This window comes from Labrus bergylta, chromosome 20 (genome assembly GCF_963930695.1).
Source record: "Labrus bergylta chromosome 20, fLabBer1.1, whole genome shotgun sequence".
NCBI classification, from domain to species: Eukaryota; Metazoa; Chordata; class Actinopteri; order Labriformes; family Labridae; genus Labrus; species Labrus bergylta.
Window position 1 is genome coordinate 17,322,660 of NC_089214.1, and position 17,677 is coordinate 17,340,336.

General features: G+C 43.1%; 1 protein-coding gene across 6 annotated transcripts in view; it reads left to right on the forward strand.

Annotated features, from left to right (window-relative positions):
• arhgap12b (Rho GTPase activating protein 12b) overlaps positions 1 to 17,677 on the forward strand; it is a 70,359-nt gene that overhangs the window by 37,407 nt on the left and 15,275 nt on the right. For all 6 annotated transcript variants that reach the window (XM_065948833.1, XM_065948834.1, XM_020638577.3 and 3 more), the window contains exons 3-5: positions 14,176 to 14,448; positions 16,140 to 16,280; positions 16,410 to 16,490. In XM_065948833.1, the coding sequence (XP_065804905.1) occupies positions 14,176 to 14,448; positions 16,140 to 16,280; positions 16,410 to 16,490 (495 nt within the window). The remainder of the gene's footprint in view (positions 1 to 14,175; positions 14,449 to 16,139; positions 16,281 to 16,409; positions 16,491 to 17,677) is intronic.

The window sequence follows — 17,677 nt, forward strand, 5'->3', positions numbered from 1 at the left end:
GTCATTTAGTATTGTTCATTAAATGTGTTGTATGTAGAGTAAAGTAAAGCTATCCAAGTCTCAATACTAGTGCTGCTTAAATTGCACAAAATCCTCCACAGTTCCAAAATAACTCTTCTAAACAAACCTTTTCACGAGTAAACAAACATGCAGTCAATTCAAATGTGACCCACATAGCCTAGAACATGTTTGGTACTGGGAGCTGTGTTTATTTGGGTGCCTGTTCTTTGTCACTGCCTGTTAGTTAACAGTGGATATTTCAGCTGTTTTTGTTGATGTGTATATGCAGGAAACTAAGAGTATGTTCAGACTGGTGTTTCAAGGCACGCTGATATTAATGTCCCTGTGAAGTTTCACCTTCAATATGAATGTCATGGAGGTGTAATGGGGAGGGGACAAGGTGATCTTACATCTGTGCCAGCTTAGGAGGAAGTAACCGAGGCGTTACAGGGGTAAGACGGGATCAGCGGAGCAGAGTAGTTGTTCATGTCTGACTATGTGAAGAGTTCATGCTGTGCCTTGATCTCTTAGGGCGCGGTCACACTGGCCATCTGTACCGTGCCGTACTCAAGCGCGATTGACCCCCCCGCTGCGCCATACCGGCCAGCGTGGGTATGGCGCAGATAGATATAGATAAACACATGTAATGCATTGATCCCTCAAATGCAGTAATCAAACACTGGTGGAAAAGATATATAAAAAAAGACAAGACAGTGATAATGCTTGTTATAATCCATATAGCATGATCTGTGGGTGAAAGAGAACCGCTAGTGCTCAGTTGAGCACTGAGCGGTCACACTGGCCAAACTAACTGCTTGGGCACGGTTCAACGCAACGCCGTCACGCAATGATGTGCATCCACAGACTGGGAAATGAATATGATGCCGTTGTGGAATCAAAATGAATGTCATGTGTAATGACGGTGGAGCTTCGTTTTGGCACTGTTTGCAAAATTGCACTAGGAAAAGGACTTTTGTTTTGATTTGATTTCACTTTCTTTCTGGGCGTGTTTGTTTAGTCTCATGTAAGTTTCTTCTCTTCTTAATAGAGGAACAATAATCACAAACTGCTGATAAAGCAGCGGAGCCTCCAACGGGTCAGAGCGACCGGTTCATGTCAGACATCTCTTGTGCAGATTCGCTGAACTCTGATTTTGTTCAGATGATGACATAACCTGATCCAATGTGCAGCTCAACAAAGCACAACCAGCCTGATTGAGGACACCAACATTGACGATTCCACAAAGCTCCAGTAAGAGAGGAGCCGCAGATGATCCTTTGTGTCTAAAATAAAAAATAAACATTCTACCATGGTGCTTCAGGTCTGATAGTGGGACTGCTCTGCTGAAGTACCTTCCCATTGGAATTTGCCAGTCACTATTAGGCTTAATCAATTTGCTTGTTCTGTCTGACACAGAGACCCAAACCAACACAAACCTTTGATGAACTGAACAAGATGAAACTGCTAATCTTAATTTCAAAGGCTAAAACCATCAAATGATTAACTTTACAGTAGTGATCAAATATTTCCAAATGCATTTTCTGATTAACCATCAAGTCAACTGGTTTTTGACTTTTTTTTGTCCCCGCCCCATCCTGTCTGACCAGCCATTCAGCACCTGGGGGAGGGAGCTAATTATCTTAAACCAATCACACTGAAGGCATGAGGCAGGATTAGTCATTAACTGTGGGCTTAGCTGTCAGCTGTCGGCCACTGAGGAATGCTTCTAAGTCTCTGCTTCAGCTCCTCACTCCCCGCTGCCAGAAATTGAGAGAAATAAAACCCCAAATATTCTAGAATACAGTGGGAGCCAGGCGGGTATAGAGCAGGGATCAGTCTTCAATGTCTCTGTGGCATATGTATCTCTTTTCATGTCCTGAAGATTATTTTCCTGTATTTATGGTGGAAAAACTGGCTTGATAATGGTCTGAAATTGCACTAATTAACCACATTTCCATTGTCCCAGCTGTGAGCATGAAATGTGTAATGTTAAGTAGTATCAGCACAGAACAGAGCTTCTGTTTGTTTTGGCTCTGCAGTGGAGAAAAGCCGGTGGGCGGCAAGTTTGCACACAGAGAGTCTGTTGTACGGCTAGGACCACTCGAAATGAGTAATAAGAGAGACATTTGGCAGCATCGCTTCCATTAAAGAAATAGAAATTTCTTTCGCCATGTCGTCAATATTTTCCCCCCGCAAACCTGTCCGTGACTAAACAGAACAAAGTGATGCTGTCAGGGCGCTGGCAGGTCGTTTGACTTCTGCAGCCAGAATTCATTTATCGGGGTCCTTCCCGCTCAGTGTTCTCTCTCAGGAGCAAATGCACAATCCATCACATCCTGTTCTGCCTTTTTATTGGATGGTTGTGTGGGTAACAGATTGCAGTGCTGCTCTGTCATCCTGGCCCACAAGTCTGCCTGTCCGTCTCACGCTTTGATCACAGAGCACAGATTGTTGCGCTGCTTTCTGAGAAGAAATGTGAGTCCAGGGTGGTCAGACGAGAAGAGAAAGGGGATGCCAGGAGGCGACAGACTGCTGGGGGTCTGGGAGTCACTTCTGCTGTGTGGCTCTATGGCCTTTGACCCCCCCACTAAAGAGTAGAGAAACGTAGGAGGCTTCAAAGCATGCACATGTGCACATGCAGTCTCTTTGTCTGTGTCCCAGGCCTCTCACCCCACACACTCTGTTTCTCTCAATGTTTCTCAGGGAACAGATCTGTCACAGCAGCGTTAAGGATGGTCAAACTTCAAAACAAATTAAACGTCTGTGGTCAGGACATACATTCGTGAGTGCAAAGTCAAAATGAACAGTTTGTACCAAAGTCAACAAAGGGGAAATTTGACCTGCAAATACTCTTCATTTACCAAAAGGAAGCTGTCTCAGAATGTGGACTTTGTTTGTTGCCTTTCTTTGACAGGACAGTGGATCGAGTAGAAAATGAGAGAGAGAGGAGAGAGAGAGAGAGAGAGAGAGAGAGAGAGAGAGAGATGAGAGAGAGAGAGAAGGAGAAGAGAGAGATGAGAGAGAGAGAGAGAGAGAGAGAGAGAGAGAGAGAGAGAGAGAAGAGAGAGAGAGAGATGAGAGAGAGAGAGAAGAGAGAGAGAGAGAGAGAGAGAGAGAGAGAGAGAGGAGAGAGAGAGAAGAGAGAGGAGAGAGAGAGAGAAGAGAGGAGAGAGAGAGATTGGCATGCATGGAAAGGGAGCCACAAGTTGGACTTGAACCCTGACCGCTCGCTCCCCTGGCGGACTATAGTGTCAAAAGGGGCGACTGCTAGGCCATCCGCGCCCCAAAAGTGCCGAATTTTAAAGGAATGAAGACCCAGCCAGTTCATCATTGAGGTCGCATTGAAGTAAGGCTCTAGTATTCAGCCCAGCAAGCTAACCTGTTAGCAGTTAGTTTGCCAACTAGTTCTGTGGAAATAGTCAGTGTATATACGGAGCTTCAGAAACCAAGAGGCACAGATTTCTTTTCGCTGTACCTCTTTGTATTGTGGCCAGCTCATGAGGAGCTTTGAGTCCCAGGCGGCACAGATCTGATGACAATACCAAGCACACACCAGGGACGCTGAGACCAAGCATGCACGGACGCTGCAGGGACACAGGTGGTGCTGCCTCAAAGTGCTTGTTTCGCGGATCACCCTAACAATGAGCAACATATGCAAAAACATGTATGTCTTGCAAGTATGCATCCTCACACACCAAGAACACACACACACACACACACACACACACTCCAGCAGCTGTATGCTCCTGTGCTTCTCAGACCTGCTGATATTTGAGATACTCAGACACACACGTTCTTAAACCCTCCAGGAATGTCTCCATATGCTTTAAAGAGAAGAAATGGACAAAAAAGGAGATGTCTGCCTGACTCTGGCCCGTCTCTTCACTTTCACGCTCTGACTCGAGTTTATCCCCAAATAGAAGCCAAACCCTGTGATCCATTGGGTGCATATAAAATAACCGCGGATGTGTTGTCCCAGATATGAATTGTTTGATTCCCCTGTTCTAGTTAAGCTCTCTCACTGGCACACTCGTTCTGCAGAATCTGCAGGCCGGTATGGCGGGCTGGTTCTTGGCCAATGACTGTGTCTCCCAATAAGCACATTAGACTTCACATGAGCGGGGAGGCTGCAGGCTTCCCTCGTTCTTAAAATCCACCCGCTCCCTCGCTCATTAACATTTCAAGAGGAAAATGTGATTGGAGAGGCAGAGCGGCACAGTCCTTCTGTCAGTTCACATAGAGGATTGTTCAAACAGCATATCTGTTGTTTTGATGTTGTTTGAGTCTGTGGCTGCAACAACGATGATGTAAAACAGATCATTGTGACAAAAACTTCAGAGCCACTTCCTGCTCTCATCTAGTAAAGCGCCCTTTTTCTGCAGCCTTGAAGCTTCTTTGTCTGCAGTATCCAAGCCGCAGCAGCAGCTTCCATTAGACCAGCTTTTCTCCATGACCCTGCTAAAAGTTCATCAGAAGCAGGTTGTATGCCCACACACACCTAAACTGACATTTTACTCCGGCACTATCAGCTCGCGAGCCCAAAGGTTAATTGCTCTCGTGTCCGACAGGTTGCGAGCCTCGCCCGATCCTCTGATCTGTGAAATGAAAGTCGTTGTCGTCATCGTGAAAACATGCTGACTCACTCTCATCCCTGAGTTTATTTTTTTGTGCTTTCACTCACAAAACCTGCTCATGTTTTGCTGACCTCTGTACGACTAAGATTGAATTAATTAGTCGGAGTCCATTAACATCTCTTTCTACTGAATTGCAGTACAAGGCTTGACCTGGTTGCTATGGAAAGTAAGGAGCTGCTCTTGTGTTCATGTTGATACACTTGTGTGTTGGGTGGGGAGTTGGGGGGGGGATTCTGGATGCGAAATGTCATAAATGTGATGATGGGCGACTGGGCAAATGTGGCCTGACGCCCAGCGAGGTGGAAATGTAGGTTAATCTGGTCATATGGATTCAACCATCATGATCAGCATCATCTATCCTGGAGCACATGGAGACAGGGGGGTGATGTAGGGAGGGAGGGGGTGCAGTGGGGCGTTGGCCGAGCATGGGAGCGGGGGTGAGAGGAATTGAAGCAGGAGGTTTGGTGCATGATTGTCGAAGGATGCAGCAGAGGAGGTAAAAAAAAAAAAAAAAAAAAAAAAGGCAATGAGTGTTTGTTTGCTGTGTGTGTGGACACAGAGGAGAGAGATGGAGGAGGAGGAGGAGGAGGAGGAGGAGGAGGAGGAGGGTGGAGGTCAGCACGGGAAGATGAGAGGACAAAAGAACAGAGGGAGAGGAGTGGACGGATGCGTTTTCTCTGAGGTGGTGCTCCCCTTCCTCCTCCCCTCTAACCCCCACGGTCCATCTTCAAACACTCCTCTGCGTGACCGCCTGATTGGCTGGGTGTCGCCATGGCCACAGATGCAGCAGTTCCGTCAGTCACCATGCCACCCCACTTCCCCTCCCAGCCACCACACTTCCTTAAGCCTGCTGTCATATAATTCAATTACACAATCACTTATGTAAGAGTTAGGGGGAAACGCACACCCGCTCTGAGGTGTGACATTGATGCAGTCGCCATCTGGGATGGGAGAGAGACAGACCTTTAAAACTCAACACAGACTTGTGATTTTAGCATAGCTGTCAGTTTCTTAGCATGAGCATTTAACATGAAATGCAGCCTGTATCACATTCACCTGTGATCAGTTCTGATCAATGCTTCTACATGTAATTTAACTGCTATCTATCCAGCACTCCTCAAACTGTGTAAGATTGAAATCACTGTACAGTTCAAAGACTAAGACATACGTTATTGTTCCAACAGGGAGTGTATGTGAGAGTGTGTATGCAAATCACCCTTTTCACCAACATGCATAACCAATCCCTAATGTCCCGGTTCTTTAAAGCCTTACTATAACTATGAGTTTTTATCTATGATGGAAACAAATCATCAAAACCTTTAGCAATCCTTCCGTTGTTACTTGTGTTGTTCTGTAGGAGCAGAAAAGAAGCCATCAGTCCTTTCAGAACCAAACGTTGCTTCACTGCTTTGCTCATGCAGTCAGCATCCTATCTTAAGTCAGTGTCCTTGTTTTAATTTCTACCCATGTCTGAAAATAGAGGATGGACTCAGGTGGCCAATCTTACCTTTGCTCTTTACATTTTTCAGAAATAAATTCAATCAATCCTCACTTTATGAACATTACTCTGAAGCTGTATTCCTGATTTGTATTTGTACAACACATTTCATTATACTGAGGAAGCTACAAGTGATTTACAGACATAGACAGATTTGCAAAGAGAGAGAGAGAGAGCCAGTGTGCAGAGATTTTAAGAGAAAATTAATGCAAATTAATTCAAAAATTTGTTTGCAATCATTCAAGCATAGAGTAGGCAGCATAAAAAAATGAACATTTTTAGACTTTATGTGTTACTCTTTATGTGCACCACCAGGTTTAACAACATTATGCATTAGAGAAGTGGAATTTGTCACAAGGAGTTGCTCAATGAATCTCAGAAATCTTAAAAAGGTTCTTCAAAGGAGACCTTGACGACATTAAATTCAGACTATTTTGAACTACAGAGGTTTTTAGAAAAACTCAGTTTATTGAAGCATACTGAACTCTTTAACGCTTTTGTGGTTTCATGTTGTACCATCAGGTCAATATAATAATAATAATAATAATAATAATAATATTAATAATAATAATAACTTTATTTATATAGCACCTTTTAAAAACACAGGTTTACAAAGTGCTTTGACAAACAAGAACAAAGCAAACTAAACCAAACACAGAAGAACATTAACAACAGCAAGAACATAGCAAATGCAAAATACTAAAAATAATTAAATACAGTTCAACAGAAAAGAAACCAAAGTGCACGATACCCAACAGACATATATAACCCAACCATCACAAGAACCATCATAAGAACCCAGGCAACACAAGAACCCAACAACACGAGCTGAGACCAAGAGGACCAAAGATTTAAAAAGATGTAAGAAACTAAAAGAGCTGAAAAAAATAAAAAGATAACAGCAATAAGAAGGTAAGAGCAGTAAAAGAAATATAAACAAGTGGTTAAAGGATCAAAACAATATACATTTGAACTTAGCCATTAAGCAATGTATATACAGGATAGCATTAATATTTCCTATTCCATGACTCGATGGGGCCTAGTGTGGATCTGGAGTCATGTGCTCCACTTTCTTTGTCTCAGTCAGCATCCTGGAAGCAGCAGCAGCAGGATGGTGAATGAGCTGCAGACTCTGAATCAGCTGCAGCAAGATGACTGAATGATATTCCAGCTCTATCCAAGACAACAAAAAAGAAGATTTGAGCTGATGTTGTGTGCAATTTATCAAGTATGGCGTTGTGCATCAGGCCACAAGGAGACCAGTAATGTGGAGATGGAGATGCTGCAGAGTGTGTTGCCATGTGTGCACCTAGAGAAATCCCTCCCCCTCATGCTTCTCTCCTCATGGCCTGATGCATCAGAGACTCCCACCCACTCACAAGCACCCCTGCTCCTCCTGCTCTCCTTGCCAATGCAAGAGAGGCACCCAGTGGTCTCAGGGTGTAACTGCATCCCCACGCCCCTGCTGCCCTCACCCTGACCTACACTTCTTTACACACAGGATCATTTATGGTGCATGGCATTTTCTGTTGATTGTACAAGCACAGTGGGACAGGGGAGGGGGAAGAGGAGGGTTGTATTCCCATTCTGGTGATAAACACAGGGGCTTCAGTAAGCGGTGTTCCAGCAGCAGAGCGTAATCTCATCAGGCTCCATTAGAAAGCAAAGTCTCATCAGTTCTTTATCCGTTTCTGTGTGCACCCTCTGCCTTTACTGACTCTATTAGAACTCAGAGCTGAATTAATCACACACTCACATGCCGGGTGTGCCTACACACTCTCCGGGCTGCATAATGCATCCTAATGCAGTTTATAGGGATTCTATACTGTACTGGCATGTAGTCTGAAAGTCATTTATCATGACTACTCTGCATGCAACAGCACATCTCTGCTTCTCCGTTCCGTCCTGCCCTCTGTCTCCCCCTCGATCCATGCCTCATAAACACCCCCACACTCTCTCCCTCTCCCCCGAGCTTTACCAGTGATCCCTCCCTCCCCCTCAGGTCCGTTCTATTTTTAATTACCTGTCAAAGACCCCGGGTCTCAGTCCTCTGCCTCTGAGCTCTGTGCCACATCTCATTCATGTCAAATTAGTCAGAGATCTGCCTGTGAGATTTCAGTGAAGGAAATTTAGAGGCACATCTGGGTTATTGTTGGTGAGGACACTTACATTTCAGATTGAGTGAAGTTTTCTGTATAAACGGATAGATTTGCCATATTTATTTAAGCATAGACTGTTGATGTTTATGTAAGAAGCCTGAGTGATGTCACCCTTCTGTTTTGGGTGTGTGCTCCGGACGCTCATCAGCAGCGGCTGCCATGCTGGAAATCCTGTCTCACCCTAACATTCACTCAACCTAAGGACAGGTTTAGAGCTGCAGCTGAAGCGGGGTTTAAGCCTTATGACAAACAGTTACATTGGGTCCACCTGTCAATCATGTCAACTATGGCTGTATCGCTTTCAAAATCAAAACGGAGCTGTTAAAAAAGTTGGTAGAGTCAGTCGTCTCTCAACCGGAAGGTCGAGGGTTCGATCCCCAGCTCCTGCAGCAACAAGTCCGATGTGCCCTTGTGCAAGACATTTCACTCTGTATTGCACCTGCTGCTTCGTCGGCTGCGTATGAATGCGTATAAATGGGGTTAGTTACTTCTGATGGTCTCACTACATAGCAACCACCCATCAGTGTGTGAATGTGTAGGTGTGACCTGCGGTGTAAAAGTGCTTTGAGTAGTCAGAAGACTAGAAAAGGGCTATATAAGCTCGAGTCCATTTACCATCAGTGCCTGCCTCAATAAATCAGTATCAACCACGGGCTTAATGCAGGAATCTTTCAACAAGCATTTACTGTCTGCAGCTCATAATAAAGCTGATATTGATATGATGATATAATGTCCACCAGTGGTGGATTTTTAAAGTGTAGTTGAAAACAAAAGGCCCTCAGTGATTATTTTGGATTATATAAAGATTAATATTAGAACCGAGAATAGGATATATTGTCTGTAAAGCATGTGTTGTGCAAAGGGCTGTAAAGCTCTTGCAAGAGTATTGCGACACACATTGCAACTGTCGGAACTGTGGAAGTTAATACAAGATCATCAAAGTCCGTTGATGAAAGTATGCTGCTTGACAGTTTGAATTTAGTTACTGCAGACCAAAATCATTCATGTATATGTTCTCTAACTTCCCATTACACTGTTTTGCTATCTTCCTTCCTCTTGCGTTCTTCTCCTGCAGCTGTTTCTTCACCTTAGTTGTGTTCCTTTTGCACTCTGTTGCTCAGTGCATCGTCTCCTCTGCACTCGTTTGTTCAGGTGAAAGACGAGAACAGGACCAGCCACTGCACGGCAGCTATCAGAGAGTGTATTATATTACCTCACCCGCACTGAGTCATTTTGCCCTGGTGTGTTGAGAATAGCAGCCAGGTTAAATCTAGAGACATTTGTCTTTGTACATGTATGTCAGTGCCTTATTTGACTCAGAGAGAAACCTGCTCTTTTAGAGGAAGCTCTGTTTTTTCTCATTGTCACTTCCTGTCGTGTTACGAGTTGTTGGTTTGTGAGATTGAGAGATCCTGTTCCCCCTTTGCCTCCGTCACAGTCAGTGTCAGATTCCCTCATGCCGTTAACTGGACCGTCACACAGACAGAAGCAGGGAGCAGAGATAAAAAGGAGAGTTAAGTGTGTGTTGCAGAGAGTTGAAGCCACAGGGGTCTGATTGTGTCTTTTCACATTGGTTGACCGCCGTGCTTCACCATGCGTCGTGCATTCAGTGTATTCAGAGGCTACAGGAGAGCCAGCGAGGACGATGACGAGGTGTTCGTGTGCAGCTCTGGATACAAGGTGACACAAAGAAACGGCACGCTGGACATGTTTGTCTAAAACAGTCAGAGAGGTGATATTTCTGTCATGCAGGTATCTTTTTTTTCTCCATCTAATTATAGATTAAAACAGAATAGAAATTGTCTTCTTTATCCCACTGATGGATTCAATGTCCTGTAACTATTCCTTTCTTTTTCTTCTAAATGTCTATGAGTTTGGGAAACTCTCCATCAGATACTCACAGACACTTTATTCTGTTAAAACTGTTAAAATGACACTCCAGCTAACCTTACTAATATTCTAATAGGAGTTTGCCTCGCAGATACTATGTGACTACAGCCTGCCAGTGAAACACTTGATCTTCAGTTCAATTAAACATTAACTTTGGACAAGTTCCTCTCCTGTGTTCTGCCTTTCCAGCCCCGTGCTGGACTCCTCTTTCAGCATATGGTGCACGTTGCATAAGGCTTTTTCTGTCTGGTACAGAACAGTCCAATTTTTGCAAAGAGGGCGCCTATTGTCTCTTGACATCCCGGCTATTTTTGGTCGGTTGCTCGGTTTCAAGGGAGCTGTTAGTCATCCTTTCTTCTGTAAAGAGGTCTTTCAAGGTGAAGTACTAAAGCCCGAGTGATGTGTTGACTGGGTCAGTGTTTTTGGCTGCTTTTATCTCTGAACTTCTGCAAAGTCTTCTGGACCATGACGTTAGAAATCATTTCGGAAAAGGTCTCCATGACACACTCCCTTTTCCACTACTAACATACATTTATGAGCCTTTATGAGTTCCTTTATTACACAACAACATGTCATCATGTTGTTTGCCATTGAGAATACTTATCATCTAGAACACGGGCCCCTCTAGAATAGATTGTAAAGTAATGTTCCTCATTCTTTAATCTGAAGTATTTTTCATAAAAGCAGCCATCCAAACATCCCTCCACTGTCACATTCATGCAAAATCGTTGCACAGTCCACAGGTTTTTCATTGACTGGCATATCATTGTAATTGTTGGTTGAATTAGTTTCCCCTCATATTAGTATTGGTAGTGTTCTCATCAAAACCCTGATCAGTTTGGATTACACACATTGAGATCCATGAAACTTTGTTCATTTGCATATTGGGCTTCATCCATATAGTCTGGATTAATCAGCCTACCTGCTTTAGTTTGGAACATCAGCATTTCATTATGATTCATACATACTCTGACTTTATCGATATGCAGTATTTAATATCCAAATTGTCACTTTTTGTACAGTTCTAGACATTTTCTTAAAATGCAGCATGAATAATATGAAATGTATTGATCATGTGACATGTGCGGTATGCATGTCAACAGTGTGCATGTGTTGTTCTGTGCAGGGACAGGATGTGTGGACAATCTGCTCTGACCGTTATGATTGTTAAATTATTGTCTGAATCAAAGACGACACTGCAGGAAAGTGTTTCCTTTGTACTTGTATCAGAATGGACATAACTACTTGTTAATTCCTTCTTCAGCGGATGCAGATTGGTTTGTCTTGCCTGAATGGAATCTAAATAGATTTGACCCCCGCCTCACTCTCAGGCCGCACTCCATCATCTGCAGTTAGACTTGATCACGACCACATTATTCCCTAAAAACCCAATTAAAGCCGCAGCGCACTGGCGCTGGTTGTGACTGATGAGTCTGAACCCGAGTCCAGCCAAACCCTCATCTCTCGGCGGGTTTGCCTCCGTGCGCGAGCACTTGCTGCGTGTTGGACTGAGCAGCGGGTGAACCTAACTGAAAACAGCAGGACACCTTTCCTCTGCTCCTGCATGTGTGCAGGATATTAAACAATCATTTATGTGAAAAATATTCCTGTTATTCCAAGAACGGCAGGAAGTCCCATCTGTGTCCTGAAAGCCGTTCAAATGGTCTGACTGTAGTGCATTCTCACACACACACACACACACACACACACACACACACACACACACACACACACACACACACACACACACATTCCTCACCTGTATCAAACAGAGGGGGAGACGTGCAGTGATATGCAACCCCTGATAGCTCATTCGGTTTTTTTTTGCTCGGCCATTTATCGGCTCACTGTTTTACAGAGTGTTTGGGGCTGGATCTCCTCTACAGAGACACAGAGCTGGCATCCAAAATTCAGCTCTGCTCCAAAACCACGAAAAATATTTGTCAGAAGCATTCAGAGCCGTGTTAAATGCCCAGAGCTGTAGCCATGGAAACGTAGCTTTCCGGCTTTGTGTGCAGTGACCTTCGGATGCTGCCAAGTTTTCAAAGACCACTGTTAAAACGGACTTTGAAGTGTTTCTGCAGAGAAACGCTGGGGCCAGAAGTGCGATCAAGTTTATTGTGTTGACTGAGGTTTGCTGCTGTGAAGGAAAAAAAAATCACTCCAGCAGAGTTTATTAACCGTGGAGTTATGATGTGGAATAACATGAGTACATCTTGTTCTGTGTTTTCCGCTCAAAACATGCTTGTACATCATTTGTGAGTTGGTAACTGTACTCTAGTCTCTCCTGTCTAATCCAAAATTGACATCGGCCTGTGATTCAATAAAGAAGTTATTACATAATCTCCTCTTTCACTTCCTCTTCATGTGCACTCCACCTATTCTTCCGTAATCATCAGTGTTTATGCGATTTCAATCAGTATTTGTTGCTATGTGGTTGCTAAGAAGACTGCAGGTTTTTTTTTGGTGACAGATTGTTGCTCAATCCTGCAGCATGCTTCCTGTCAAAACATTCAATCCACTGTGTTTCAGGTCTCTACATCATTATGTTAGAGAAGTGAACTCATGGATCAGGATTATATTCTCATCTGTCAGATGTTATTGAGGATTTAAAAAAATATAATAATGTATGGATGCACATACATGCAGGGTTATCCTGTGTTAAATCGAACATCAAATAAAAGTCTGTGGATTATATTTGATGGAAACATGGAGTGTGAGCTGCATATGAAATCTCAGTTATGTTTTGGCTTGTGCAAACAAAGAAGGCTGCCTTCAACAGAACATCTGGAGAAAAGAAGGGTAATGCAGCCAAAGTACTTCATACAGCGTATGTCGGAGAATGGTGAGGGGTAGAATATTGTTATGAGAAAATAAAATGAAAGGGAAGCTTTGTCAAATGATCAAGTTTTAAACCCTCAGGTATTCAGAAAGTTTGCTCTACAGATGGGGAGCGTGAAGCCTAAAAGCTGCTGCTTGTTGTTTGGTTTTGATCCTGGAAAGATTCAGTAAACGTGTCCAAATAACCTGAGGGGTCTGTAAGCTCCATGGTGAATATTAAATAGGAAATGAATCAAACCAAAAAAAAAACGTTTTCTTGCTATTAAGATAACCAAAGGACTTTAAAATGTATCATTTTACTCACAGAAATCCTTTTACTCTGTCATGGTTCCACTACTGAAGGGTCGGGTTCACACTGACAGTAGCCCTTTGTCAGAAAAGCACAGCTTCCTCTTTCTTTTGATTGTGAACAGGGTCATCCAGGGGGGGAAAAAAAGAAGGCGTACCTGGCTCAGATTTGCAACAACACACTGTAAAGTTATCTGACAGGGTTGGCCAATCAAGTTCATTGAAGAGTAGATTTCAGCTTCCTCTGTGACACTTGACTGTGTGCATCGTCAACTGTTTGTTGCATCTGTTCTTCGTGTTCCTAACCTCAGTCTGTGGGCTCAGAGCAGACACATCAGAGATTATGTAACTGTGCTGAGTCCATCTGCTTTGAGGACCTGATTAGCAGCAGTCTGATATGGTTCTAAAATATCTGCCAGCCACATGTTGCATCTGATTTGATCAGCAGCTGCATCCTGCTGTGCAGAGCATCAGCCTCTTAGAACTCACTGCCTCACCTTTATGATCTTAGAGACTTTCTGCACAGCAGCCGGTCTGTTTCTGCAGCTTAATGTTTGTGACCTTAACTTTACAGCTCGGCTTGTGACAGTCCATATCCGAGCCCACGATGTGATAACTGCTGGTTTGTAGGCTGGAAGGGATCAACATTCCTGCAGATACTTAGATCTCTGCAGACTCTGGAGGAGTTTCAGGGATCCTTCTGGTTATGGAATTCCTGGAATATCATTAAATGTTCAGAGCAAAATCAGGACACTCGTAACATCTGGAGAAGTGAGGGATTATTTGCTGAATAAAAGGGGAAAGTTGAACACATGAAGTTGCATATGATCTGACCTCCTCTCTCTTTTATCCTTCCCTCCACCAGACCACGTCACCCACAGGTCAGGGCCGATCCGACTCGCCGGTCTACACCAACCTCCAGGAGCTGAAGATCTCTCAGTCCAACATGCCCCCCATCCCCTCCGGCTCCCCTCTCCACATCCTGGGCGACTGGGAGACCCACAAAGACCTGAGCGGCCGGCATTTCTACTACAACCGTGCCACCGGAGAGCGGACCTGGAAGCCGCCGCGAACGAGGGACACCAGCGGCAGCTCCAGCAGTGTCCGAGGAGACAGCCAGGGCACGGCGGAGAGTGAGGTGAGGGATGCTCGTTTCTACATTTGCACACAATAATGTGCTTTTATCTCTGCACCTTTTTGAGCCATAATGGATGTGAACATATTCTAAAACACAATATTCAGCAAAGGAAAGGTCTAAACTGAAGCACATAAACGGCGTTCAAATAGAGTCTCTGGCAGTGGGGTCTTGAACATGCTGTGGTGAAGGTGTGGTGCATCTCAGACGTTGTTGTGGTTACTGAAGCAGGTATGGAAACCTGTGTGTCTTTGATGTAGGGAAGTTATGGTTTCCTATCAGGATGTAATGCTGTCTAACGATCCAACACTACCCCCATCTGGTGGGTTGGTGCAATTGCAGTTTACAATTTTTAGATTTGATTTTTAGAACAGCTGGTTACACAGTATATACACAGTGGTAACATGTTGGTACAAGCTGTGAAAAATTAAAAATTAGTGCTGAATTGATCATTGAATCAACAGAAGATCAATTTACCTGTGTTATTTGATTTAAAAACAAAAACATGACTCAGATTATTAATCCAAACTATTGAAAAAAAATGAATCCACTTGCATTATTTAGTTATTTTAGATTTTTCAGTGAAATTTGTCTAGTTTGGAAATTAAGGTTCTATTGGCTGTTATTGAGAACTTTAATGTGAAGATGAAAATCACTTTCTTATCTATATTTTAAGTCTGACGCTAAATTTTTGTGCTGTGATGCTTTGGAAAAACGTGTTCTTATACTTTCTTGCCAAAGAGAAAAAACCTTGCATAGCAAATTACATTGAAGAAAGAAAACGGGTATATATTTAGTAGGGCTGTCAGTTTCAACTAGTGATTGGTGATTGATTAAGGTCTAAAATGAATGCATTACATATTTTTGTATAGCGAACAATCTCATGCTATTTTGTCCCTTGAGGCGCACCGTAGATAAGCCTCTGCATTGTCTCCTTGTAGTCACTGTGATGGAAGAGAACAGCACTGCTGCATGTCTCATTTTACTTAAGCTCTCAGACAGCTCAGCTGACCATTCCAAAATAATATCCACCTTATGACATCAAACATTTCACCGTTTTACCGTTCTTTTTAGCTTTTTTTTATTTCATCCAGGTTCCTTTTTCCGTGGTTAAGTTTATGTCGTAACCTTTAATCTACCAAAAGGTCCTTTCTTTATTTCAAAAATAAAAGCTGGATGAATTCAAACAGCAAGTAAAGTACTCTCAGCTTAAGACAGTACACAAATTCAAAATAAAAGCCTAACAATTAAATTAAACATAATGGAATTTTAGTCGTGATTAAAAATGTAATTAATCATAATTCATTTAAACTGTAATCACTTGACAGCCTCTATGTATAAAACATTGCACAAAAAGTAAGGAAATTTGTGTTGGCAGATTATTTATTTGTTGTAACAATGCTTCTTGGCAATGAATCTTATACCGCTGGAAAGCCTGTTTATTTCTCTTTTAAATGGTGCCACATTTGTAAGGAACATGCATTTGTGGGATGAACAGCAGAGCTGAGTATGTGGGTTGCGCCCATGAAAAACTTCCCAAATCTTCTCTACCAATGTAAAACAGATTATTCTGCTGTTGACTTTTGTTTATATTCAAGTAAAGTCAAAGTGTATTCAAGTTTTCATGGACATATTGTGCGCTCTAATGAACATCATTAAACTTGTATCATAAACCCCATTTCCTGTCCTCCCAGCCGCTGTCCTCAGAGGAAAACTGCCACAGCACACACTCGAGTCAGTCTGACAGTCAGTACGGGTCGCCCCCTAGAGGCTGGTCTGAAGAGCTGGATGAACATGGACACACACTCTATGTCTCTGAATTCACGCAGGAGAAGGTAAAGTCTGCAGACTGATGGCTGGCTTTAATTCCATTACTTCACTACCCTATCATAAATGGATTATACATGCACCAAATACACTTCCTTCCTCTCCTGTTGGATGCTGACTTGTGTTTGTTTTGGCAGTGGATAAAACATGTGGATGAACAGGGCCGGCCCTACTACTACAGCGCTGACGGATCCAGGTCAGAATGGGAACTGCCCAAGGTAAGAAGATCCAAGAGACATGAGTCCATGTACTTTAATGTTTGATCTCAAATCAGACATGTGTAGCTCTGGATTTAAAAAAAGACAAATACCTTGATTATTATTGGAATATTTAAAGAAAAGGTTGGACTGAAATGTCTCCCCACTTCCCTGTTGCAGTTTTTGAATGGATGCATGAAGAACCATGCTAATTTAAGATTACCTTTTTCTCAGATAACTAAGGATGGTAAATCCTCTTGTATATCGCTTTTCTAGTCTTCTGTCTACTCTAATTGCTTTTTACACCGCAGGTCACACCTAGCCATCCACACCCATTCACACACTGATGACAGAGGCTGCTGTGTAAAGTGACCATCAGTATTAGTAAATCCCAGATCATTGAGCCACAGCCGCCCCAAGATGAAGACATGTGGTGGTTAAAACCTTCATGTAGTTCTGTGATATCCAGGGAATTTAAAATAAGATACTGATGTGACTGATGTCATTGTGCCTCAGTGGCTCAAACATTGTTTTGCAGGAGTCAGATTGCATTTCCTCTAATGTGCTTACAGCCGTGGGCTGGTGGGCTATTGTCATGTTATTTTGCACACTTTTTAAAGACTGTTATATGTTTGAATTCACAGTTAAAGTCTTAAGCTTTTCATTGTTATGGTTCAATTACTTCCACCATAAAACCACACTGTGATTGTTTTATAGCAGAGTCATTAAAATATAATTATACCAGTGAAGAGACCCCTGTCTCTTGAAAATTGAAAAGCTTCCCATATTATATCATCAAAGGTCTCGACCCAGTGTTGAAAAAAGAAGCCAATGCAAAAAAGAATGGTCAGAAGTCCTGTAAACATCCCATATTCAAATGTCTGTTTGGACAGCAGAAATGTACATCCTTGCAGCCTTTGTCTTAATCAGCACACACTTTTCGGGGGTGATTTTTCTCGCACGTTTGGGTTTTATGGAGGGTTCGAGTTATGAATAATTAGGGGCATGATCATCAGGAGGCTAAAGGTTCTCCTCAGCTCCAGCTCTTTGCCTGTCGTTACGTTGACCGAAAGTTTGACAGTCATGTTTCCAACATGGCGGCTGCCATTGATAGGCTCCCAAATCAGCCCTCCCAAAAACCAACAGGTGATGTCACTCAGGCTTCCTCCATGTTTATTTGCAGTCTCTTGCACACATATCGTGTGACC